The sequence below is a fragment of the Anas platyrhynchos genome, chromosome 13, assembly GCF_047663525.1.
Source record: "Anas platyrhynchos isolate ZD024472 breed Pekin duck chromosome 13, IASCAAS_PekinDuck_T2T, whole genome shotgun sequence".
In the NCBI taxonomy this organism is placed as follows: Eukaryota; Metazoa; Chordata; class Aves; order Anseriformes; family Anatidae; genus Anas; species Anas platyrhynchos.
Genome location: NC_092599.1, coordinates 7,637,386 through 7,663,974, shown reverse-complemented (window position 1 = coordinate 7,663,974; position 26,589 = coordinate 7,637,386). Strand labels below are relative to the sequence as shown.

Genomic DNA, 26,589 nt, shown 5'->3' with positions numbered 1-26,589 from the left:
AAATGAATGGAGGCTGAAGGGCTCCTGGCGTGTTCCAGCCTCTGTGGAAGTGCCGTTTGCAGCCCAGCACAGCTAGCAGGGGAGGAGATACCTTTGATGTGACTGAACAATACGGCAAGAAACGGCGAGAAGCTTCCAGGCACACAAGGCTGAAGTGCCAAGAGCTGCCTGTGCTCCCACGGAGAGGTGGGGAAACTGTCAAGTCCCAAATCAGAGCGCTGCCACCTACAGCAGCCCGGGACAGAGGTGGAAGGGGAAGCCCAAGGCTTCTTTCCCAAAGGCAGCCAGTTTTCAAAGCACATCATCAAGAGACCTGACCTACTACACGCTGCGGCTCCAGCTAAGTACAACTTGTTGTGCTTGAAATTCTCCCTTATTCTGTGCATGTGCTGTGATTTCCTGGAAGCAAACACAAAGAAAGAAAACATCCCCGGTTTTATGAAAATCTACGAGCCAAACAACATCTCCAATCCAGCAAAAGAAAACTTGTCTCCTTCAGACAACACTTGAAAAAGGTTCAGTCAATCACTCAAGCCAGAACAGAACTTGTTTCTAGATGAAAAAAGAGAAAAGGTGTGAAACTGGAGCGTACCTCCTCCTCCTCCTCACATTTCCTGCTAAAGTGAGTAATCTCAGGCTTTACAAGGGCATGTTGTTTGGAGCTGGAAGAAAAAAAGTTTGGTAAAAGGTAGTTTGTTCTGAGGCAGCAAGCTGCTGCTCGAAAACAGAGCACTTCAACTTCACGTCCCCATCGCTGCGCAGAGCCATGGGGCACGGGAACGTACGTTTGCACGGCTGCTGCTGCGTACCCAAACAGCTGAGCAAATGTCTGCGCCTCCAAAGACATCAGGATCCATTATTTGCAATAGTAATCACTTCCACCAGGAAGATTTATTATTATAATTATTTACTTTAAGGAAAGGCACTGTTAAAATTATCCCATTTTTCCAAGCCCTGGTTGTTGGCACAGTTTAGAAGAGGAGGCTGAGACGTGAAATGAATAAGTTTTGTGACTCTTCCCAGAGACGGGGCAAGAGCCAAACAGGTTCCCAGCTTTCCAGACTCAGAGCACGCTCACCCAAGATGGGAGGCTGGAGGAAGCTCCTTGGTTTTGTTCTGTAAATAAGAATGAAACAAAGGTGGCTATGGCAAACGGCACTGCGGTGCACACGAAGTGTGCGTGCAGCTCATCTGGGGTGCTTGCAAAGAGGGCAATTAGCTGCCTGCATGCAATCAGCCGTGGAGCTCAGCAATGGTCTTTAAGATAAGAGAACAGCCATTTGCTGCCTGACTGGCTTTGCAGCAAGGGTCTGAGCCCTGCTTGAACCACCCCTGGGGGCATCTGGCAAGGACGAGAGGGACATCACAGCTCCCCAAGTGAGCATCCCTCTTCCTTTGGCGCTTCTAGCTGGCTTCCTTTTGCCTTTCACCTCCTGCCCAGCTCAATCAGAGCTGAGTAACACCCCTCAGCACTTCTCTCCGTGACCCAGAACCAGAAATCCAGCCTCATGTGGCAAGACCCAGCTGCAAAAATACTTCATGTTTGCCCCATGGCACAAAGACCTACATGAGTAAACGCATCTTAACCTGGTCCAGTGCAATCAGCCTGCCCCATCCATAGCTCAGCCTGGAAACAAACAATCCTGGTAAGCTGGAGGTCAAAAACCACAAAGAGAACCTTTTGGGGTGACTTTGGTGGCGTGCAGTGCCTTTTCAGAGAAAAGTATCTCCCCTTTTCTGGCCACAGGTGAGATACTATGTGGAAATCCGCAGCTTTTCCAACAAACCCAGCAAAATACAAGTTTGGTATTATTATTATTCATTAAATACCTTAAGTATGGCAATTTTCAGCCTAGCGGTTGTTCATAAAGATCCTTTACAAAAACACAGCTAGGCACTAAAGACCTTCAGCCAACGCAACAAAAGCTGTTTAAGGATTCCTCTACTGTGGAGTATAAGGAGGGGCACCTGAAAACGAGACTCTTTTTTCTTCTTTGGGCTTGAGGTGGGGTATTTCTAAGGGCTTTGAGCTCCGGTCCCCTCTCCTGGGAGGTTGCTGTCCCCTGCTAGCACCTCGTTGCTGGCTGGAAGAGCCCAAGAGGAGGGCTGAGAGCAGGCTGCACGTGGAGCTGACGGAGCACATCCCTGCGGGGCTGGAGGAAGAAGTGCCTGTCGTTACATCTGGTAGGGAGCGTGTCTGTATTGCCAGAGTACGAGCTGAAACCCCCACAAAAAGCAACAGAGCTGCTGCGGGTTTGAAGCATGTAATTTCAGAGGAGTGATGGTAGGAGCAGAAAACACGTGGGCATGGAGAAGGAGGAAAAAAAAACAAAATCGGATTATTCTTCGCGAAAGGCAGCTGTGTTAGGATTTGCCTACGGCGTTCTCCATCCTCGAGCTGCCCTTCTGTTCCCAGGTTCCCTGCAAGAGGTGTTGGAAACCGTAAGAGTGAAAATCATGACAAAGGGGGAAAACAGAGCCTAAAAAACGCACACAGCGCATCCAATTGCTGCTCTCTCGCTTTCCTCCTCCCAGCGAGCACAAGGAAGGGCTGTGCCTTGGAAGCAGGCTGGGGCAGGCAGCAGGTCCCTGAGCACGGTGGCAGCTCCTGGATAGCACCGTGTGTGCTGTGACCCCACCGCCAGCAGAACAGATCCCACGACGTGTGTGCGTGGTTCCCAGCAGAGCTCAGCTCACCTCACCTCACTCTGTGCTTGAGCACTCCTCATAGAAGCCTCAGCCCACGCCAAACAATTAGAGATAACTGTTACCTGTGGAAGCTGGGAGGAAAAACACTAATTTTAAACGCTGCTCAGATGACTGAGCCGAGAGCGGGGCCGTTCACCTGAGAGTGCCCTTCCCGGACGAGCTGGGAGCCCGGCTGCGGGCGCTGAGCGCCGCGGTGCCAGCATCGCCTCCCCTGTGCCATATTGCAGGAGGGACCCACACAGGCGCCGCGGGAGGAGGCGGCGCTGATTGACGGCTGTCTCCAAGACAAATGCCTCCTCGGCCAGCTCGGGTGGCAGTGCCAGGCTCCCCTGGCAGCTGGGAGAGGACCCAGCGTGGCCGCAGCCAAGCTGTTGGGGAACAGAGCAGCATGACGGGGCCGTGCCTCTTCCACCCAGGGCAGCCCCGCTTTGCTGCTCAGCCCCGAAGCTCAGGGATCGGCACAAGATGGTTTGGTGAGTGGGCAAGCATCCTGCCCACGCTGACAGGGGAAGGACAAACTGGTGCAGAACTTTTGTTCCACCTCCGAGTTGTTCCCTACCAGCCCCCAGTGCCTGGCTTGACACACGTGGGAGAGGGAAATCCGCCGGCTCCAGCCCAAAGCCTGGCTGCAGGGAGAAAGGCAAGGCTGGTGGCAATGAAGGCACCTGGAACCTCAGTCCCACTGCTAGTGGGGAAGCAAACCCCAGTCCTGGTGCAGAGACTCGTTCCTTCGATGGGGAAAAAGCCAAAATCTTTGCTGGCCAGGCCCAGACGCAGAGTTCCTGGGCACACTTTGCTTTTCAGTCTCCTAAACCTCGCCGTTTCACCTCTCTCCTCCATGCCATCTTTGGGGGCATGCCTAAGCTCCTCCAAAATTTAGGGGGCAGAGAGAATTTCTCATTTCCCCTCCTACACTACGACCGTTTCTTTTCAAGCCATGCACTACTTCATTAAGCGTTGTGATTGATTTCTAAGAGCTTTCACAGAAATGTGATTTTAATGAGCAAAACTGATCTCAACTCATTCAGATACACCTGGGAACCAAAGCAACTGAAGATGGCATCAGGAAAATAAAAGCAAACCAAACTATGTGCCATCAGAAAGACAGCCTGCAACGTGGCAAAGGCATCTGACACCTAACAGATCCATGCAGAAAACACAGGAGAGAATAAAGACGTTTATCTTGAGCAACCCAGAGTCTGAGAGGAGTGAGTGAGAGCAAAGCACAACAACCCAACAGCAATAAGACTTTCCTTCCCTTATTCTTGGTGCCTGCAGAGCAAGGATCGACCCCTACCTCACTCTTCAATTTGATGGGCTCTTCCTGAGACTGGAAATAGCAGAACATGACGGCAGCACCGTGAGCACAATGTGACAGCGAGACCCCTGGCAGGAAAACCTTGGTGTGATGCCCGAGGAATTCCCTCCGTGCCCACGGGTCCTACAGCCTCAGTTATTTTCTTCAAAAAAGTTCAGCAAGCAGGCACTGAGCCTGCAGGGGCTGTTTATCAGGCGTGCCACATGAGGCAAGTCACTGGCACGTCCTTGGCCCGTGCAATTTGCAGCGAAATACCAGGTCCTGCAGCAGGTCCCTGCCCATGGCGAGCATCTCCTCACCACCCCCAGCACTCATTTCTCATCCGACAGCAGCAGATCATTTCATCCTGCTACCTGTGCCTTCGAAATTCAGACTGGGGGAAAAATAGGTGTAACAGCAGCGCATCACTTCAGCAGCCGGCGGAGCTGACTGCATCCAGCTCTGCCTCCGCTGCCGGCGGCTCAGACAAAGCAGGAGAGCTCTCATCAATCTCAGGAGCCCTGGGCCAGAAAAACTTTCTCAATCCTAATTCATTTGGTGTTAGGAGACAGTGCTGAGACCACTTGCACGAGGCAAAGCACCACCGAATGCTCCCTGCAGCCCCCTCCCTTTCCAACACCCCTGCCTCCCCTTAGGCCAAGTTGGGTTTGTTGCCTCGGAGCCGTTTGATTTTATTATCCTATTTTAGCTTCCCTGACCAAAAAGCAACCCCCTCCCCAACCACAACACCCACCAGCTCATGCCCCAGGGTGTTTGTAGCTCAGGTAATTTCCCGTGACAGGCTGTGGGAGCCCAGCATCACGCAGCCCCCATGCAAGCACTGTCCTCGCCCACTGCACGCTACCTTTTACTACACACTTAACCCAGCTGCCTTTTTTACTGCCTTTTTTTTTTCTCTCCACTCTCCCTCTCCTCCTAGAAAGGAGCTAATTAGAGTGGAAAAGGCTCTCTGTGACTCTCACACGTATGACTTTGGCACTTCAGAGTTTTTTATGTGTGTTATGCGGCTGCCACGCACACGCGGTGTGTGGAATTACAGAGCCCACACCCCAATCAGACCCCATTAACAGCGCCAGGTCGTTAGATCACGCTGTGATAAGCGAGGAAAACGACTTCGTGTAGGCATGGTGAATTCTCCCTCGTACCTCGGCCAGAGTGGCATCCAGTAGCAATTATCGGGTTGGCGCAGACTCCCCGTTAGCGAGGGTAATGGTTTAACTCCTCACTCGGAGCTGGGGGTGCATTAAGTCATTTGCACAGCGTTAACGCAGCTGTCAGGAGGGGGGGACACAAGCTGAACGCAACCAAACACAGCTGCCCTGTGTCGTAAGGGGGGAAAAAAGGAAAAAGTAGAAGCATCAGATAGATGGGTAGACAGGGGAGCAGGCAGAAGGGCCACTGCCCGCCCCAGGGCGGGGAAGGGGCTCTGGCATGGGGAGCAGCACGAGAAATGTGGGCACTGGGAAGGGCTGGGGAGCTGCAGAAGATGGGAGGGCTGAGAACACCCACAGAAGTCCTCTAAGAACAGGGAGATTGGCTGCAAAGAAAAGGATAATGTATTCCTTGTGTCCACAACAAGAAATTAAAGATGTCCATGAGAGTGAAGAAGCCAGGAGTGACCTGGGTGCCCCCCGTCCCATGCTGAGCAGGAGGCATCAGGCAGCCGTGGGTCCCTCCAGCCCTACTTTTGTAGGGCTCCTACTCTGGACCCCAGGCCAGCCACATCAGGGCAGCTCAGGCCATGCTCTCAGCTTCAAAACTTCTTCCTTCTCCACATGTCTGAGCAGAGTTCCTGCTCCAAGCGAGCTGATGCCTTCACTGGCTTGCAAGGGGCTGCCCTGCCAGCACGCTCCTTGGGCAGGCGAGAAGCCAGTGCCATGGTGAGCTCCTGCTGCAGATGCTCCTGCTTTCAAAAAGCCCAGCACATGGGAAAACACCATCCAATACTGAATTATTTTGCACTCCCAGTCCTGTGACATACTGTGAACTGCCCAGCAAACCCCTAGCCTGGTGACAATGTCGTGACATTGCCTGGTATCACGAGGTCAGCCGTGGCGTGCAGCCAGCACCACTCCTCCTGCCCAGGCCAGGCTGCAGCCGGGCGCAGCGCTGCAGCAGTCCCCGCGAGAGGCACAGACTGCATTTATTCTGGTACATTTCAGTGGGAAGCTTTAATCTGCGTAATCGCCTCAGAGAAGATTTCATTCAGCAAGGGGAAAGCAATTACCATTTCATCTGCAACCCGTTGCCTTCCCGGGGTCTTCATCCATCGGAGCTGGAGGGTCCGGGCAGCCCCCGTGCACCTGCCCGGACATTTCTGCGAGATGGGTTCGTGCCTCTGCCAAATGCATCTGCAGATGCTCGAGGTTTTTCAGCCACTGTTCAAAGACATTTTTCTCCTCCCAGCTGCTTTTGCTTTTATCTGACAGCCTGCATCCCGTATGAAGAAAACAACTGGATATAATCCTAGATTAAAGGGATTGTAGCGCCGAATTAAATACAAGCCATACCCTTGATAGAGCCTGCTGGCGTCATTCACCGGGCGCAGAGCTCGGACGGCTGGGAGGTGTGCAGATGGTGGCATTTCGGATACTCCCTGCAGCTGCCGATTTTCCTAGACAGGCATTTATGTCTCCCCACATAGGTGAAAGGGAAAAAAAAATAAATCAATCCTTCGTGCTTTTTCATGTGATGCTACATTATAATCCCACGGGGATTTCATTCTGAAAACTGGAAATTAAAATCCTGGTAGCTCTGAACCTTCAGCAGGGCCCTGCCCGTGCCAGCACCTCTGGAGCTCTGCACCTTGGTGCCAGGAGGGTTCCCAGAGCCAAGCAGCACTGCAGGAAGGTGCCCGTGCCTTGTAACAACCAAGCAGAGAGTCCCGAGGACAAGACACATTGTCTGCTGCAGCAAGGACCACAGGAGCTAAGCGATGGCAAAAGCCCACCAGGAAATCTTTGTGACTTGATCTTACCTCAGGAAAGCCACGATATTCTTACAGGCACAGCTGCGCATCTTCAAAAAATAAAAAGCACTTTAATCTTCTGCTCTTTCCAGCCTGGCAGCCAAAGCAGCTTGACTTGATAAAGAAACTTGAGAGCTATGAAAACTACTTATTAAAAGGAGAAAATTTCCAACTGTCTCTCTCTCGTAAATTGTGGCAGCCAAAAAATCCAACCCTAAAATAAAGACGTGCCTGAAGGTAGCAATTTTACAATCAGCAACATAATGATTTATATCACTGCTGTCATCTTTGTTGGGGAAAAGTAAGCCAGGTATTGTGATCATTAGCTTTTTGATACAGATGATCATTTTAAATGAGGAAAAACACATGCATTTTAATAAGGAGCTGAAGGAAATAGCCCCAAAATACTGACAGCGGGATCCGCAGCTGGTGCCAAGATTGAGGAACACGGGGGATGGCTGTGATGCCAGCTCCTTGCTGCACATCTCGCCAGCGGCGCACACACAGTGCACGGGGAGCCCAGCCCCACGGCATGGATCTACACGGCCCCACACGAGGGCTGAGGCTGCCCTCCCTCGTTTTTTTCCCCAAAAAAATCCCAGAGGCAAAACCCAGCCTTGCCGATGACGGATCTGCCAGCTCCTGCCTGCTTCTTGGTGGAGACATGCACGGGAGCATGAGATGGGAGGCTGCTGCTGCTGCTGTCAAAGGATTAAAAATCAGCGGAACTTGACCTTTAACGCTAAAATTTAAAGCGATGACCTGGCTCCTCGTGCTTCCATTCCCTAATGTAACCATAATCAGATTTGCGGCTGAGATCAGAAAACTGTTTCCAGCGACCAATTTACATGCAGCCTGCAACGAGGCCGGGTGACACGATGGAAAGGACACGAGCACAGGCTTCTCCGAGTCCCTGAGCGAGCAGGTTTGAAGCTGGGATGCATTTTAAGGTCAGGGAACAGGATCTTCTGCAGGTGACAGCAGCAGTACATCACCCCGCTGAACGCTCACAGAGAAAAATAGCACAGGAGTCAGCGAGGGCTCGGCTGGGACGGGAAGCCCTGGTACAACAACTCCAAGCAAACAGCACATCTCAGCTCGCTCAGCAGCCAAAACCATCCAGCCCTCAGAATGGGTAATGTAAGGAGGGTAGGGATCAAGTCTAAAAGGCTACAGCCCCCCTGTATTTTCATGGGATGAAGGGAGAGCTCAGACCACGCTGGAGTAAGTGGTTTGTAAATCCCATGAGATGCAAAGACCTCTCCTGCAGAGGAAAGCCACGCTGCCTCCCAGCGCATGGCTGGCATCGAGGACGTGTGCCTGAGCTGCCGGGCAGGGCAGCACCAGGACATCCCTCGTCCACCCTGTGCCACCAGGATGCGGGTCTCAGCCAGCCCCCGCTCCCCAGTGCCCTGTCCCATCCCCACCAGGGGGCTCGGGCACCCCGCACCCACCCGTGTCCCCTTTCTGAGGCTTCTCTGGGAATCTGGGGGGTGAGCGAAGCAGAGTCAGGGCTACAGCATCCTAGCAGCAGCACCTTCCCCTGCTGGGTACCAGCACCTTCCTGCTTTAATGCTTCAACAACAGCGCCTCGCAGGTCTCAGGTATTCACCCGGGAGCCCATCCTGCTCTGCGCACGGCTGCTAAGGGCCAGAGCTAGCGGCAAAACCTCCAGCGAGGCAACGAGAACCATAACACAGCCCCAAAACCTTGGTCACAGCAAACGCTCCGTACAACCTCAGCCTGAGCACACTCGGGGCGTGTTTTAATTTACCTTTAATTATATACAATGTGGTTTTATCTGGCATTTATTCCAGAACAAGAAATCTGGGCAAAATTATTAATTCCCCCCACAACAGGACATCTCCAGCAGACACCCATCTTACAAGCAACCACTGCGGCTGGATCAAGCAAGCAGAGAGACTTTTGGAGGCCAAGGGCTGACAATTTTCATGCATCAAAAGGAGACTTTCCTTACGTGATATCCTTACGTGCTGCTGTGTGAACTGCTGGGAGATGCCCACATACATCACCTTCACTTACTTACCCTTTTGCGTAACTTATTTATTAAAACAGAGGTTGGGAAGAAGGAAAAGGAAAGAGCTGGACTGGAGGGGCGCAGAAGCAGAGCAGAGCACTCGCGGCTCTCCAGAAGATGACCCGAAGTGCCCGCTCTAACAGGAGATCACTTTTTCCTGCTCACACCGGCCAGAAGGGCAAATGCTATCATTAAAGCCCACATTGCATCTCCAAAGTCCTCGGAGGGAAGGGAAAGTGGTACTTCATATTTCTATAAAACAATTAGTATTGACAGAACGGACTGCAAGCCCGCACTCAGCCCAGAAGAGTAATTAACTAGCGCTGCTGCTTGCTCACTGGATGCAGATAGGAGGCAGGCAGGAGGCAATTAGAGTGCAAGGAGGCAGGCCAGATGCATGGATCTGCTCTAACTGGATATTGACCCGCGAGCTCTCCGGGCAGGTGTCTGATGCAGCGTCAGCACCAAGCCCTGGGGAGAAGAGGAGGGAGAAAGGCAGCGGCTGCCCGCGGTCCCAGCATCGCCTCCCCGGCACGGTGGGGACACATGGCCCTGTCCCCAGCAAGGATGGCTGCAGTGCAGCACATCCCCTGTACGGGTTGTGCCCGGCCTCTGCTGCCTGCGTTGGTCCCTGGGCCTTAAGCAAGAGGATGGCTGGAAGCCAAGCACAGCCACCGAGAGCATCGGCGGTGGAAAAATACCCTGCACAAGCCATGTGAAATAGTGTCTGGGAAGCTGTCTGCACCATAGTGTGTATACCACCAAATACTTCTTCCCTGAAGCTCAAAGCAACTGGTTTTGGCACCCTTTGAATTTGCACATCTCCAAATCACCCTGGAGAGTGAAGCCTCAGAGCTCGGTACCCAGGGCTCCCTGCACGCGGCCTCACGATGCTTGGCTTTAAATAGCCTTCAAGGGAGAAGATCTCCATCTCGGTTTGGGGTCCACAAAATAAGGACAGGAAGTGCCCAAACCTTCATCACTTCTTCACCCTATACCTACAAGTACTGTGAATCCATCTCTAAAAGGCTTAGGGAAACCCACCTGGCAAATAGGCTTTTTAATACAAACTTGGTAATGGCCCTCTAAGCCCGTTCCTGCAAGAAGGCATTAATAAGATCACTGGTGCTCTCTAAGAAGGGAGGGCAGACAATTATGGTGCTGTTTTCAGCGTGGACCGAAGAACACTTCCTTTCCCGGTTGGTTTCTCTCCGAGATAAAATCCAAACCCCCAAACCCACAAAGACAACGTGGCACAAGGGCTCACCAGAGAGGAGAGCTGGGCGCTGATGCTGAGCTCCTGGGCAGCCTCGGCAGAAGCTCAGGGCCCTTTCCCAAAGCAAACACAGGCTCGCCCACCAGCATTGTGCCCTGACTGATGGGTTTACTGCCAGGCCACCTCCCACCTCTCCATGGCTCCCCCAGTCCCTTTCTCCTCATTTCTGCTCTACCTGCAGGCACCTCACCATTTCCAGCCCCTGATCCCCCCGCAGGGCAGCCCTCGGCTCAGGAAAACCAGCACAAAGCTGCTGCATTCAGACCCACGTGTGTGCTGCTGGCACGCAGCTCACGGGCTGCTCTGGCAAACCCGACAGCGTACGAGAAACAAAGCTCTTTCCTGCTGTGAAGTTTCAAAACAATCCGGCAGGCTTTCTGCATGCCCTGGATGATGCGAGGAAAGAGCCGGCGCTACGCGAGCTGCGAGGGATGAATGAGCACGGCTCCACGCAGCGCCCGTGGCAGAAAACCATATCCTGCAGGGAGGCCAGGGCTGTCTCCTTTGAGATATCCCCATGGGGAGGGCAAAGGGAGAAACTCACCCAGCAAGGCGTTCACAAGGACGCTCACCTGGATGTGCCAGTGCACTGTGGTGACAAAGGATGGCAAAGGAAGACAGAAGACATCGGGTGTTGCTTGGCCAGGATGAGCACCAGAATGACTAAGTCCTTCTCTCTGGCCAGCCTGAACCCTTACAGCACCATGACTGGTTCTTCAGGAAGCAGGCTGGGTGAGGTAAGGGGACAGAAGTTACTGGGAAGGGGAGCTGTGAGGTGAGGGAAGCAGGACAGATGCAGGTCAGCTGGGGGCCAGCAGCTTGGCCACAAGATCACCAAGAAATTGAGGCTTCACAGACCCTCTGGGGTCCTGTAAGACACAGAGCCACATGTTCACAGCACGGGCTTCACAAACATTTCTGCCTGGCTTCCCTCTCTTTGAGGACTTCTGACCTGGAGGCATCCCAAGCCTCCACAACCATTTTCCTCCTTTCTGCTGCACGCACGCTGCTACCCAGGAGAGCATCAGCAGAGCTGGGGATGAAGGGCTGTGTGCATTGCTCCTTCACACGGACAGCCCACCCAAACAGCATAAATCTGACCAGGAGTACATGGGAATTTAACACCAACAAGCCTAGGAAGGTGAGGCAGCTTCCAAGGAGCAGTGAGCCTGAACACGGTTGTACCACAGGTACAGGGCAGGAGCGCACCAGCCCCTAGGCAGAAGCAGCGCCAGTTTTCGCAGCACCATCAGCTGCAGCAGTGGGCAAGACACACAGCTCCTGCCAAAACAGAGGTGCTGGCTTCACCTCAGGACCTATTCCTTCACTGATATTGCTTGAAACTCCTCTACCAGCATCGATGCACAACGAGACAGATGAGGGCGATGGCAGGTGAGCCTGAGCTGCTGGCACCAAAGCAGAGCTAGGAGGCACCGCGGTCCTGCCGCAGCGGCTGCTCAGGTCACGCCTGGGTAGCACACCAGCTCTGAAGGGGAAGGCAAAGGAAGGCAGCAGGACATGGAATAAGGCCTGGAAGCTGTGATTCTGGTGCAGCAGGGGCAGGATTGCTGCCGGGCTGGGGGCATTCAGGTGCTCAGCTCCTCACCACTTTACTCCCGCACCCGGCTCCTCACCCAGGTGATGCTCACAAACGCAAAGACAACCCTGGAATACTTCCCCCGTGCAGACAAGGAACTACTCCCATCACAGAAAGCCTGATTTCAGTGTGTGTGTGTGTGTGCATGAATGCACAAGGTAAGGACTATAAATAGAAGTACCCTATTTTCATGCACCCAGTCAGCAGGTACAGAACCGGCGTAAACAGTGATTCAGCAGCAGCCCGCGTGATGCACAGGGCTGGCCCTCGCTCTGCCTCCCTGCTTGCAGCCCTTCCCTCCCCAGCTTGCTCCTGTGCTTCAGCAGCTGTGATGCCAGCCCCACGGTGACACCCCGACCTCAGGGCAGGACGATGTGGGGTGCTGAGCCCCCTCCAGGGAACGCAGACATCTGCAGAGCATCTCCACGTACAGCGGTTATCGCAGCGCTGCGTCCATACATGACCCTAATCAAGTGTTTTGCTATGAAAATAGCTGCGTAATTCCCATTTCTGCTATTTTTTCCTTTCAGCTTGTGAGCCTCGTATCTACAAATCTTAGTCATCCATGCTGGGGAAAAAAAAAAAGAGGCATGATGTATAATCACAGCGTATGCTTGCCATCCCTGGTGCAAAGCAGTGCTGCGACTCCACAAATACCATTGACAAATTGCACAGGACGACACCAAGGACATTTTTCAAGTCCTGTGAGATTTGCTACATAAACAGCTATGACCTTGTACACATGGTTTCAACAAAGAAGAGTTGTTATGTGTTTGTTTTTTTTTTTTTTTACTGATTCACACCCCCAACTTTTTCATTAATGTTTCCTGAGCAGCAGACACATGACACGGAGAAAGACCAAAGAGCAGAAATACCAGCTTTCATTTACCTTACATTTTCTAAAACTGCAACTTAGCTTCACGAGCAGAGGGTGAGGAAACATTTCACAGCCTTCCCACCACTTGAGCTCTTTCATTCAACCTCCCAAAGTCAAAGGGAAGAGCAGCTTCCGAAGCACAAACCCACTCCGCATGAGCGATTCCTCCCTGCAGCTCTCCAAGTCTCGGGACCAATGCTCTCTTTTTGTTTTCAACAAGCTGTGCTCTGGCTCCGGGCTCTGCCTCCCCAGGGCACGAGGGGCAGTGGGAAAACCTTCAGCCCCACTATTTAGTGATGCTCAGCACAGCATCACTGCCCCATCCCAGCCCCTGCCTTACCCTACCCGGGGCACCCATGGGATGGGAACACTACAAGTGCACGACCTCCTTGGATTAAAATCAGGGGGTTATCACTGCGGCTGCAAGTCTCTGAGTCTTTTTTCTGTTTGAGGGGTGAGAGCCCTCAGCACAAACAGGTTCTCCACGGGGACAAGTGCTGCAAGCCTTTGAACACACGAGAAACCCATCGAAAGGCTTTCCTGCACAACTCCGACTAGCCACCACGCAATTCCTAGCGAGCTTAATTGACTGGGAAGAATTAAAGCACCCAAAGGATTTCAACTTAATCTCCGACTGGATTGAAGTCCCCTCTAGCCTCACCTTGCCGCGCTCTGAAGTCTGAGTGATTTGCATTTGGACATCTAATTGCAGAGCGCGTTGCTGGCTGACAGGCCCTGATCTTCTCAACACCCCGGCCGTGCCTCCCTTCCCCAAGCAAGTATTTATTGCAAGGTTCACCTTGGAGATAGGTCACGGCATTGCAATGCGAGTGATCGAAGTGGTGAAAAAATAAATAAAAGGAGATTCTGCCTAGGTAAAAAATAAAAAAATAATCCAAAAGCCACATCTGTCCTCCTGAGCCGGAGCAAGGAAAGATTACGACCATTATTATGACCATTAGCAGCAAATGAAACAATTGGTTAAAGGAGAAAAAAAATCCCTCAGTGTCATCTTTCATCATTAAATTTTCATGGAAAAAACACCGCGATTTGCTTAGTCTGAACGTACACAAAATGTAAGGAGACCGTCTGACATCAGCGAGGCACAACAGCACAAGACAAATGGAGATGATTTGCCACACTCCTGGAGCAGCTGTAACTCCCTCCCAGACCCGCAGTAATAAAACCAGAGGACACAGAAATAGCAAGCCATCTGCTTCTGGCTGGCCACTGTGTCTCAGTGATGGGCTCTTGCTCTTCTCCTGCTCACATGGGTTTAAAGGGCCTTTTGGAGCAGGAGCCTCGCTCTGCAGCCTCCAGGCGATGCAAAAGCAGGTGGGGTGGGAGCACGGAGAGGTGCGTGGGACAGCTCAGGACCCTTGTTTGTCACCCCCAGGACACGCACAGCACCCCCAAGACGAGGGACTGGGGCACCAGGACCTGTCCTTTGCACCTCGCTGCCACCCCCCTCCCGCTGCCTTTCATCTCAGCCAGGGCTCGCGTAGCTGCAAGGTCCGTGCGAAGCCCCACGTGTGTAAATTAAACACCGGCTCCTTTTATCATCGAGTGTGTACAACTTGTCAGCATGAATTATGCAGGGCTATTAACTGCCTTCGCAATAAGCAGCGGCGGAGGCTGCTGGGAGGACAGACGGACACAGGAGGAGCAGCCTGTGGACGTTCAGTGCCTGAACCACGGCTCTGGGCCCAGTCCCAGTGCTCCTGGTGACCCCCACACCCTGCACTAACCAATTAACACAGCAGCTCATAAGCTCTCCCCATCTCCCAGCGCTAGAAACCCCGCAGACACAGCTAAGGGGCTGTTGGGGCCCATGGTACAGCCAGCCCGGTGCGTTCCCAGTTGTGTCCTCACCCATACTGGTGCCCAACTGGTGCCAAAAACTGCCAGCCGGGCACCTCGGGGGGTGCTGGGCAGGGGCTGCAGCGAGGGTCCACATCCCTGCCGAGCTGCAGGCTGGTGACCCAAGGCTGGCATCACGCTTAATAGATGTGCTGGACATGAAGTACCTACAGGCTGCGAGAGCTCGGGATACAATCCCGTATGAAATATTCATCTCTCCAGTCAATATGAATGCTATTAGGATGGAGTGGCTGGGCTGAACGCAGCTAGGAAGTGTTTAGGAGCTAAACAGGTGCCTACCGGGGAGGCACAGACTCGTATTAAGGCCGGTTTCATTTCTTGTGTATATCAGGGACTTGGGAGAGCAAACATCAAACACCCTGATCACATTTACTGATGATTCAGAGCTGTGTGGGCTCCTCGATACACAAGAGGAGGGCAATAAAGTCCCGGACAACTGTGAGCAAGCAGGCACCTCGGGGGATAATTAAATTAATTCAAGCTATGGAAATGCCACACAACGAGGCTGAAACATAAAGCAAATAACATTGGGGAGGACTTTGCACTCGCAGACCTCACCAGACAAAGCCAGGCACTGCCTGCTCCCCGTTACACAAAGCGTGCCCCGTGCTGCACAAGCACAAAGTCCCCCCTGCCGTGGCCTTTTGGGGAAGAAACATTAGGGATGCCCCACAGCAGCCTGGGGAGGCTGGCGAGGGTTTGTGCCATGCACAGGGCCCCTACCAGGAGACAGCCCTAACAGAGCATCTGGAGTAGCAGCACGAGAAAGGACACAGGGGAACAAGGGAGAAGTGGCAGAGCTGCACGAGGCCCTGGAGGCGAGGAGAAGATGCTCGATGTGATGAGGTTGAGGAAGGGAGCCAAAGGAGGAATAAATAGAGCTAATGAGAAAACGAGGCACGAGCATGCAGGAACTTTTCACACGCTGCTCCACAGCAATAAAAAGGCAATTAGAGTTCCGAGATGCGGGGAGGGTAATTGCACGCACTAAAAATAGGTGGTGGGAGGACTGTCCCACTCAGCGGGGCCTGATTCACATTTGGGGTGACTTCTGCACAGACAGGAATATTCTGGTGTGAGACACGCTGAGAGAGGAGAGTTTACAGGGAAATGTGATTACAGAAGGAATTTCTATCACACATCTCTGCGGGAAACAAGCACCGAGTGCGAGCTTTGCAACGGGGGCTCCGGAGGTCTGAGCCTGAGGAACTCCAAATAAAAGTTGCAGAGATGCAAAACAACCTTAGGAAAGACCAACCATTTTATGCCAGCCAGCAACCTGCAAGCCTCCAGAGTCTGGGCAGCAGCTGCCACTGATGCATGGAGAGAGAAAGGTCCTGAGCACACCGCCCTTCAGCACCCGAGGAGAGCTGGGCTGGAGCAAAGGCACCGAAGCGCCCAACCTGCCCCATATGCAGTGTGGGGTGCTGGGGAAGAGGGAGCACCCCACGAGAGCCCCACTGAAGGCAGCAGCAGCGTCCTTACAGCATTGTGACCAACACCTCTGAGAGCAGAAGGCAGCACTGAAGGCCAGGGAACGTGCCAACGCACAGACACTGTGCCGGGAAGAAGCCTGGCCCATGTAAACCAGTAGTGCACGATCGATCTGGGTGTTTGTAGGACAGCAGCTCAGCCTGGGAGAGGTGTGTAATCCTCTCCTTTTCTCTCTGGAGACAGCTGGAGGCCAGAAGAGGACAATCCAGGAGCACAAGGCACAGCTGTGACCCCAGGTGACTTCATAGCCCCTCTGACATCGGAGCCCCTCTCCATCCCAGGCCGCCTCCACCGCTCCCAGACCTGAGCACCCAGGACTAAAGCCTGCCCCGTGGCAGGGAGGGGGCAGGCAGGCTGCCACGTGCCAGCCCTCCCCAGCTCCCCTCTCCTTCCCGCAGAGCTCAGGCATCGATTCCCACCCGAGAGCCTCACGAACACCAAGTCTCCGCAGCCCGAACTCCAGCTAGGTCTTGGCTCAGCACCAAACCGAGCCCTTGCAGCTCTGCCAGCTGCACGTCCCCAGATAACAGCAGCAGATGGCCCCTGCCCGGGGGTCCTGCTGGCAGAGGGTGGGTGGGCTGTGGTGCTGGGGGCTCGGCGCTGCCTTTTGTGGCACAGAGCAGGCGCCGCCGGCGGGTCACGCAGCCCGGCCCGTGGCTGGAGCAGCGCTCGCTGTGTCCTTCCTTCATCCTTGCATCGTCACCGTGCAGGTAGCGAGGCAGCTGGCTCCTGCTGCGTCACCCCATTAGCTTCCTTCCGAGGCAGTGATGAGTCTGTAATCTCTGATTACAAGGGTGGGAGCAGTCAGCTAAGATGGAAGGTAAAGCTCGAGGTCTAGACGATAAATGTGAGCTCCACGCTTGCAATGCACAAACCATTTGTGCCCTCTTGGTACCAGGAAAGGACATTTAGCATCTTGGGGAAATTTCTTTTTTGCTCTGTTTTCACCACGTGATGTCCTCGTCACCTCCCAGCGCCTAAACCCTCTGGTACCCGGGTGCATGAGCAGCAAACCTCCTGCCTCCTCACCTCTCCATAGCACAGAGGCAACCAAAATGTCTTTGGCCAGCTGGTGGGACCGTGCCCGGCCACCCTGCTCTGGGAGGGGAGCTTGCTTCCAAGCAAAGCCATGGGCTGGCTGGACATGAGATGGGGGCAAAAGGAACAGCGAGGACACTTGCAGGACATCACATTCACTGCACGCAGAGTGTTGCAGCTCACGCTAGTGAGCACCAGCTAATATTCCCAACTAGCATCACCTGGACTTGCACAATGGAAAATTCCCTGGGGAAGGGAGATTCCTACAGGAGCCAGCATGCCTTGTACACCTAGTTGATTGCAAACCAAATCAACATCTGCACTTACTACCAGCTTACAGATCTGTGGGCTCCCAGTGCCATCCTCTCCAGCCCAGTGCGCACTCGGGATCGAATTCTGAAGCTACAGCAGCCAAAACTAAGGCAGCTCACAAGGCAGCAGTACAGACAGCCAGGGACTGGGTGCATTTCAATAAGCCATTTCTTAACTAATAGCTTTGTGGGCTGCTTCTTTACTGCCAAGAATTTAACCAAGTTCTGCCCCAAGATCCTCTCCCAGGCAGAAGGAAAACAGCCCGGGATGGGCTTGCAGGGATGGGGTCGCTCTGCTCCATGCCTGTTCAGGACCAGATCCAAGTCAGACCCAGCGACAGGTGATGCCTGCCCTAAATCATCGAGTAAATCCCACATGGTAAAAGGGAGTGGAGGTGGAAACAGGAATCTAACTACTGCAGACTGCAGTACCATAAGATAAACGCCGCAAAAAATAAAAAAGCAACACCCTTTGGACTCAGCAAAAATAACCCCCAAATGCGACTGAATCCAGGTTTTATTCAGTTTCCTCACCAGACGCCAACACCTGGGTGTGCCAGCCCAATTACACAGCTCAGGTGCAGTCTGTAACGATGGGTAATGACTGCCTGAGCTGATGCCCTCTTGCAGGGGTCCCTGTATTCATCCCACTCCTCAAGTCCAGGCTCTCACCCTTACTCTGAGCTGGGCAGGTTTTGAAGGATGATGCCTGAACTCTGCGCAGCTTACCCCAAGCTGAATAAACATTTACACGACATTTTGGCTCAGGTGTTTAAATTCTAGAAAAGGTCTAACAGTTTATCAGCCTGAATCACAGGCAAATAATGCAAAAATATTGTCACTAAAAGCACCTTTTCAAACAACGAGTGCACACACATCAAGCCCACAGACTGTGCTTGGACAGGGCTTTAAGAATTATGTCCCCCCAGTCCAGAAGAAAAGGCAGTCAGAGCAGCCTGAGCATCCCATCCCCACAAACAGCTGTATTGATTATCACGCTGTATCGATCAGACTTGGCATATTAATCACGTTTACATAATTAAGTGGGATGTTTGCCTTGTACCCCCCCGGACTAATGCACCGGCAGGAGCTAGCAGGGGTTTGTGTGTATTGCATGTACCAGCGTGGCAATGGCTGGGTTCCTACTGCTACACCGCACTGCAAAACAAATTAAATACTTCTTCAGCTAACAAAAAATTACCCAGGGGAATGACTTGCTGACCGCTTCCCGCTTAGGTGAACTGCGAGCGAGTGACTCATAACTCATCAGGAGGAATTAGGAGTTGTGCACAAGGCAAAGTGCTTCGGGGAGAGCGTCTAGACTACGCAAAGCGGGGCCATAAATTATACTTTTTGCAAGCGACGGGCTTTAGCAGAGGTTGCATCTGCATGATCTGATGAGTCTTCCCCACTGCTAGTTCACAACATCTCTGGCCTGAGAGGTGCCACCCACAGCAACTGAATCATTGGTCCAGATCAGAAGCTGCAAAGTTTTACAACAAGGACCGAGCTTACAGCCTATTTAATTACCTGCTTCCCGATTCAATAAGCTGCAAGTATATAAATAGCCCAGCTATGACAAATATTTAATATCTGCTGGAATTAAATTAAGATAAGGCACTGGCAAAATAAACGATAAGTGTTTTAACTGAAAATAACCATTTTCTGGGGATTCCAGACAACTCACTGAACACGACGCTCATGTTCTGTCCTCCGTGCTGCAGCTTGGACAAGCCGTACCTCCTTCCCCAGAGACAAAGCTCCCTGGGCAGCAGTGAAAGGCTTGTTCTCACCGCAGGACCAGCACGGATCTGCCCTGGGACCAACTCTCACCGAGCCCAGCCACTCACCCAGCTCTCACTGCTGGTGGCCGTGGCCACACTGAGCCAGCTGGGGACAGCCCCAGCTGCTCCGGGAGGTTTCTGTGGGCACAGAGCTGATTGTGACCTTGCTGCACCGTGGTGAGCCCTCCTGCAGCTACCGAGCTGCACGTGGGGTCCAGCTCGTGCTTGAGACCCATGTCTCCTCCTTCAGCAGCACTGGAGAGCAGCCAATGAACAGAAGAAAAATGAGCCCATCGCCTGCTTTCCTCTCCTGGCCTGAGGAGCTGAGAAACACACAGCCCCAAGGGCTTATTGGGGCCAGGAGAGCCGAATTTGCCCATAATATCACAGGTCCTCCAACAAGTCCCAACGCCACCTGAGCCACAGTCAGCCCCAGAAGAACATGCCAGCGGTTTTAAGAGAGAACTCGTGGAAATATAGTTTGAGAGTAGCAGCTCAGCCCTGGGTAGTGAAGAAATACAAGATTATTTGGAAGGCTGTTAGCTTTACTACATTCCTAACTGCTGTAGCACCTGCACCCATGCCAAAATGGCAGAAACGTTGTATTTCAGGATGCTTTGTAACTGATTTAACAGTTTCTGATCCCGCACACCTGCTCTGCATTAAGAGTGGTGCTTAAATCAATCACCATTCAGCAAAGCACAGGCTTAAGCCCTTTGCTGAATTTGACCGGAGAATTTTGCTAATGCACCCGACGTCACCCCGCAGGCTTACACAAGGGCCCAAATCCCAAGCTGCTTCTCCCAGGGCTGGCTCCAGCAACTCGCAGCAAAGCCAGACTTTCCCCTCCTGGTCACCCTCCCTCCTTCCACGGGGCAGAAAGTGGTGCTGGAAAAGCAAGGGCAACCACAGCTAGCGTGCTCTCCAGGTTTCATCACCCACCCAGTCCTCCACACCACCCCTTCCCAAGACACGTGCTCACAGGGATGCTGACATCCTGGAGCCGATCTCTCAGGTGATGCCACCTGGAAGGCACAGACACCCACCCCTGGGGGGCACCTCACAGCCCTCCTGCCCCAGCAGCATCCAGCACAGCCTGTGCCTGCCTGCCAGCAGGGCTTTCCTGGCAAAAATAGGTTTTCCTGCCCGCTGCCAAACCCTCTCCACTGGGGTACTTCTTTGCCGATCTCCCTGCTTTCGCCCAGCCTCAGGGACTGGCATCTTGCAGACCACTGTCTGCCTGCCAAGCATGCTCGGAATTCGTAAGTGGCTTAAAAAAGAAATCCAGGAGGGAAGTAAGACAGCAGAGGCAGGTATCTAACAAGCCTTCTTCCTCAGGAAGCGAGGCGAGTGAGCTGTAAATACCAAAACGGACAGGTAGACATCACAGATGTGCAGTTACTGAAGTGAAGCCTTTCCACCCAAACACCACGGTAAATCTGTAGCAGAGGTGTAAGCTTGAATGTGTGCTGATCTAAAGAACACTTTTTTACAGCATTTCTGAAATTTCTGGCGTGTCAGGATCAGGAAAAATACCAGCTCCGAGTGGCAAGAGCTTGAATTGTTCTTGGAATTTGAAACAGAGTTCGAGACGATTGTGCAGTGCTGTTGCGCCCATGTGCTGCACCCCCAGCTAAGCTGCCCATTCGCACATTTCCACTCTTCCCTTCACTCTCACATATGCTAAAACTTATCAGATGGCACGCAATTATCTCTCTGCTGTGCCCCTACCCCAAGAGCACACCTCGCTTCATCCCAAGGCGCTGATGAGTGCGGGGGAACAGCAGGCTGCCTGCTCCAGCCACCGCGCATCGCACAGCACCTGCCGCACAACCCAGCGCCCTCATCCCCATCACTGAGGCAATCACAGAGAATTAAACGAGGATGCAGAAGCAGACTTGGCAGGGTGTGCTTCTCAGGCCTCAAATTCCTCCCGTCAGGTTTATCACCCCCCTGTCAGGGGGAAACTGAGGCAACAGCTCCCACTGGGGCACGGCCAAAGCTCTGCTGTCACACATGTTCTCTCTGAGAACCAAAACCTATTTGCTCCACCCTGATGAGTCTTGAAGCATCTGGTATTTTCATCACCACGGAAAACACATCAATACATGGAGTTCCTATAAAGATTATTAAATCCAGCAGAGCCTTGGTGGCAATATCTCTGTGCCCATGAGGACGCAAAACCCACAGGCACCACACTTGGGTCTCCCGCACGCCAGGAAAGAAAGGGTGGGCTTTCCCACAGTGATCCGAGAGGAAAGCAGTGATCACGTGCAGTCCAACAACATGCTCTGGCAGGGCTTTAATTGACTTTAACAGGAGCTTAGGCTGAGGGAAACGGGCAAGGATTTACTCCCAGGAACCTCTGTGACAACTGAGCATGGGAATATACAGATGAAGAAAACCCAGAGTGAATTCACCTTTAAAAGGGTGAATTCAATTTGACACGTTGTCAGGTTACATTTAGCTTTCCAAATTCCATTTCACTGCTAACTTTGTGGGGAGACGCTAACCCCCGAGAGACACCTATTTTAGCTATTTGTATAAACAAGCCAGGCATATTTCCCAACATTACTCATTTCACACAGAAGGGATTATTTTCTCCCCAGGTCCTGTGCAACTTCCCCATTCCCTCGAGTACTGCTGCCAGTTTATCGTTGTTCTCTTTACTCCTCGTTTCTTTGTTTCACCTGCAGTTGGCTGCCTCCTTTTCTTGTCCTCCCCCTGTCTCATCACAGGGCAGTACCTGGATTTCACGGGCCATAAATCGCCCTTCTTCCCAGCCACCCATCTCCAGACCACACAGATGCTGCCTGTGCCTTTGGAAAAACTCCCTTCTGTTTGTTTGCTTGATATCCTTCAAAACAAGGAATTATGTAAATTCCCTTCGCTTAACATGAGTAAGTTTCAGAGAGAACAAAAGCCAAGATGACTTTGAAAATCCACAGTCTGATGAAAAGGTTTGTAGGTGAACAATGCATAAAAAGCAACTCTCCAAAGCCTCAGCCATGAACTTCACTCTCACAAAAGCAGACTGTTCAGCCTTCCAGCTACAGCAGATTGTCCTACATTGCCTTTAAACCGCGCGCAGAATTGATGCACTTTCCTACCTCCGTATGTTGCAATGACTAATAATAGTCCCGTGGTGTAGCAGAACTGAATGAACGCCGTTTGCAGCAGTACATCCAGGAGCCTTCCTGGCTTATAAAGGTCATTTGTGAACAAAGAACGGTACCGAGGCGAAAATCGCCATCTGTGAAACTCAACTAAAACCAGGGGAAAACAGCAGCCGGCCATCCCAGAGAGCCATGTCCCACCACGGACCTACCCTGAGTGCCACAGGGAGCGAGTTGGCTGCGTTTGGCTGACGTGTGCCTACGTCCCTGTGCTGGAGGGACTGGATTTCTGCTCCGGGCCACCAGCTCGTGCCTTGGCAGAGGGCAGACGGCCCGGTGCTGGACCCAGCATCACCGCAGCACCCTGGCGAGGTGCTGCTCCCCTGCCCGTGTCTGGAGCAGCTCGTGCCGTGCTCTGGTGATGCATTTGGGAGAAAGAGCGAGGAGCGTGCCAGCCGTTTTGTGGCAAAGCACCTCTGCCACGTTCTGCAGGGGAATAGGGGAAGCTCACCGCGTGCTAACATTTGGGAGAAGTTGGAAGGAGGCTCGGCAACTCCCTAAGCCAGCGCTGGCACTCCCGGCGAAGCGAACTTTGCAGCGAGCGTGAAGTTGCAAACTCCCTGAGCAGGAGGACAGAGCGCACGCCTGCTGCTTCCCAGCAGCACAACCCAAACAGCCCAAATCCCAAACTTCCCCAACGCCGACCTTGCATAACCGGGCGCGACGATGCCCCATGCCAGCCCTGGCTCCGCCTGGGCGGCAGCACGGCGAGGAGCGAGGCCGTGCACAGGGCTGGGGCCGCTGCTGCAACCCCTGCGGTGCGGGGCCAAGGTGCCCTGAGCCCAGGTTGCCCTTGGGGTGCCCGGCGAGTGGCAACCGAGCAGGAGGAGAGGCTGGGGAGCGGGTGGGCGAGTGTGCGAGCGAGAGGGCAGTGCGGGGAGATGGCTGGGGAGCAGGAGGGCAGGTTGGCGGGGTGCTGGGTGGGGATGGGGCAGCGGGGCCAGGCATGGGGCCAGCAGGGGAAGGTGAGGGGGTGGCGGTACCTTCTGCTGCCGGCGGGCCATGTCGGTGGGCTGCTTGGCGTTGAAGGGGTAGGCGATGCAGCGCATGACGAAGACGTAGAGCTGCAGCTTCCTCTTCCTCTCCTCCTCCTCGCGCTGCAGCCTCTCCAGCTCGTCCTTCTCCTTCTCGCTGGCCACCGAGGGGCTGGGGCTGGCGGGCCGAGCCGCGCCGCCAGCTCGCCCGCCCGGCTGCAGCCCACCGCTGCCGCTGCTTCCTCCACCTCCTCCTCCTCCTCCACCACCTCCACCACCACCTCCTCCTCCTCCACCTCCACCACCTCCTCCACCACCACCACCTCCTCCTCCTCCGGGGCCAGGGCCCTCTCCGGGGCGGCTTGGGGAGAGCCGGGCGGTGGCAGCGGGCGCCAGCACCTCCTTGCCGCTCTCCTCCTCCACCAGCTCCTCCGACTCCTCCTCGCTGGAAGACGGGTCCAGCATCGCGGCGGCCGGGCCGGGGCTGAGCCGCGCTTCCGAGGCTGCCGGGGCTGGGCTGGGCTCGGCTCCGCTCGGCTCTGCCCGGCTCCGCTCGCCGCCGCCGCCGCGCCCGCGCCCGCGCGCGCGCCCCCGCGCCGCGCGGCCCCGCCCTCGCCCCGCCCCGCGCGGCCCCGCCCCGCGCGCGCGCCCCCGGCCGGGCGCTGGCCGCGGTGCTGCACGGCGGGAAGCGGGCGCGCCCCCGGCCCCGCTGCGCATGCCCGCTGAGGGCAGCCGCCGCCATGGCGGGCGCCTCAGGAGGGTTGGGAAGGGACATGGGGAAGGGGGGGGGGGGGGTTGTGTCCACACAGCGCTGTCCCCGAGCACCCGCCGCTGAAAACGCGAATGTTGCTAATAAATATTTCACCTCAGTCACTAAGGAGTGACTCTAACGTGTTCCGTGTGCTGATTTTGGGGTATTTCCAGCTCGGATTGGGGCTTCGTTCCTGTGTGCGTGGTGTATTTGCGGTGGGTGGGTGGCTGTTTGCAAGGTTTCTTTCTGCTTCGTTGGTAGTGGTGCTGTTGTAAACGTCAAAATACCATCGCCTGTTCGGTGTGTTGACAAACCTTTTTGCTTTCATTTTTTTCCATTTTTCAGAGGGGGTGAGCGCCGATTCCTGGCGGTGGGGCACAAGGCAAGGGTTGGGTGCTGCCAGAGGCCACCTTTTGGGATTTTCACATCATCTGGGCTCCTGTGGCACCCTGATGACAAGCCTGGCATCACAAAAGAGTCCAGAAAAACTTCCACAGCTCTTTTAGGGCCCTGTGCTCCCACAAGAGGCTAACGCAACGATGGCAGCCACAGCGATGATGGGAACCTCTCAAGGATCTCCTCAGCAAAGTTCCCTCTCCCTCTCTCTTTTTTTAAATTATGCTGTTTTTACATCATTCATCAAAAAACCTCATTGCCCTGAGTCCACTTGTGCCAGCTGTGAAGGCAGAAAAAATAGAATAAATTACGCCAGCGTCTATAATGGTATTATCTATACATAATCCCCCAAGAAGCCTTTGGGATTTTCTGGAAATAAATGCTGTTTATCGCATTGGAGAACGGAGAAATTTCTTTCTTTCTCTCTCCCGTAGATGTCTGAAAGCTACATCTCTCTGTCCTCCCCGTCCCAGACGTGACAGCAATAAAACTCTCTGCGATGATCAGAAGAAAATTGAGCCATTTTTTTATGAAAGGTTTTCTTTCAGCTGTGATTGCTCCGAACTGGTTCAGTGGTTGGAAGTGCTACAGATAAGCCTGCAGAGGTGGATTTGCTGGGAAAAAAAAAATAATTAAAAAAAAAAGCAGCTGGGGATGACAGAAGCAACTTTTGCTGGTAGGAACATCACAGACATTGCGTGTCTATCTATAGAGACAGATTGACTTCTCTGACAGATTGTCAGAAAAGATTTCTTAAATTAATTGATGCAAAATAGATACACACAATCACCCAAAAAAAAAAAAAAAAAAAAAAAAGTGTTCTTCTTTAGGAGCTTTCAGAAATATATTTATCCTTCAGTGGGTGAGATTTTGCTCGCTGGAGAATTTTGAGCTTGGATGTGCTTGACAGGGCCTGACTAGACGTTCAGGCAAGGATTAAGCGAGTTCATCGGGAAGCGCTGCTGGTCCGGAGGAGCAGGGACACCTCCTCCTCAAAGCGAGATGCTTTCTCCCTCCTGATATCACACAGCCACCTTTTCCTGGTTGTTATGTCTGAGCACACAGCTACAACATCCGTGATTTTTCTTGAATAAAGAAAAGAACAGTCAGAAACTCTCAGGCCTGTTGCTTTCTGTTTCCAGATGCACACTTTAAGAAACGTTAAAAACACAAACGTCATGCAAATCCTGAATTTTTCGTCAAGAAACACGGCCCAAAAGATGGCTGGGTGAGCCAGCCCAGCAGCCTCACAGCAGCACGAGTGCCCTGCATGACGTGGGAAGGGAGGCAGCACGGGTGGAGCCGTGCAAATTGTGTGCGTGCACCTTCCAGCAGTAATATTTCATCGTGGGTAATTGTGCAATCACCTATAATGAGTGGGTAAATGTAGACAAATGGAAGCATTAGCTAAGTCGTTTTTGATATCATATCGGTGTGCATTTCTGTTTGCCCGGGATACTGTTTGGGTTAAAAGGATGCAGAATGCTGGGCAGCTCCTTTTCAAGGTGCAACAGAGCTGCAAAACCCACGGCCCTTTCTGGCTTAGCGCTTTGGAGCAGCCTTCAGGAGGCTTCAAGATATGCCCCCATCTATTTGTTCCTAGCATCATGAATTAATTGCTTCTTCTAAAACACTTTCCAGAATAATTACCTAATGAGTTCCAAAGTATCTGCATTTCCAACTCACTTGTTCCAGTAAGAGGAAAGGCACGCTGTGTGGGATTACTTGACCTCTGTGCCTGCTTGTATGGCAAACGAGCAGCACATGCACGTGTGCTTGGGAGCACTTGCACCGTCCCTCTCACCTCTCCTGGCTGGACACAGCGAGGCAGAGATCTCAGGTGGCCTCTGATGTTGGAAGCAGCACAGGTTGAGGAATATTCCAAGTATTTCCTGAAATGTTTCAAATTTATTTCCATTTCGTACAGTGTCAAATGGAAGAGCCTGCTGCTATTAGAAGAAATCACTGCCGTAATATTCGTATCCCTCTCCATTATTGCCA

The 26,589-nt window shown here is 53.2% G+C and overlaps 1 protein-coding gene across 7 annotated transcripts in view; it reads right to left on the bottom strand.

Moving 5' to 3' along the window:
• CADPS (calcium dependent secretion activator) overlaps positions 1–24,028 on the bottom strand; it is a 196,481-nt gene extending 172,453 nt beyond the window's left edge. For 6 of the 7 annotated variants that reach the window (XM_072044199.1, XM_072044197.1, XM_072044200.1 and 3 more), the window contains exon 1: positions 23,451–24,027. In XM_072044199.1, coding sequence (XP_071900300.1) covers positions 23,451–23,906 — 456 coding nt within the window. In that variant the 5' untranslated portion in view covers positions 23,907–24,027. Of the gene's footprint in view, positions 1–23,450 lie in introns of all 7 variants that reach the window. The other variant, XM_072044196.1, reaches the window with a different exon arrangement.
• Positions 24,029–26,589: the final 2,561 nt, after the last annotated feature.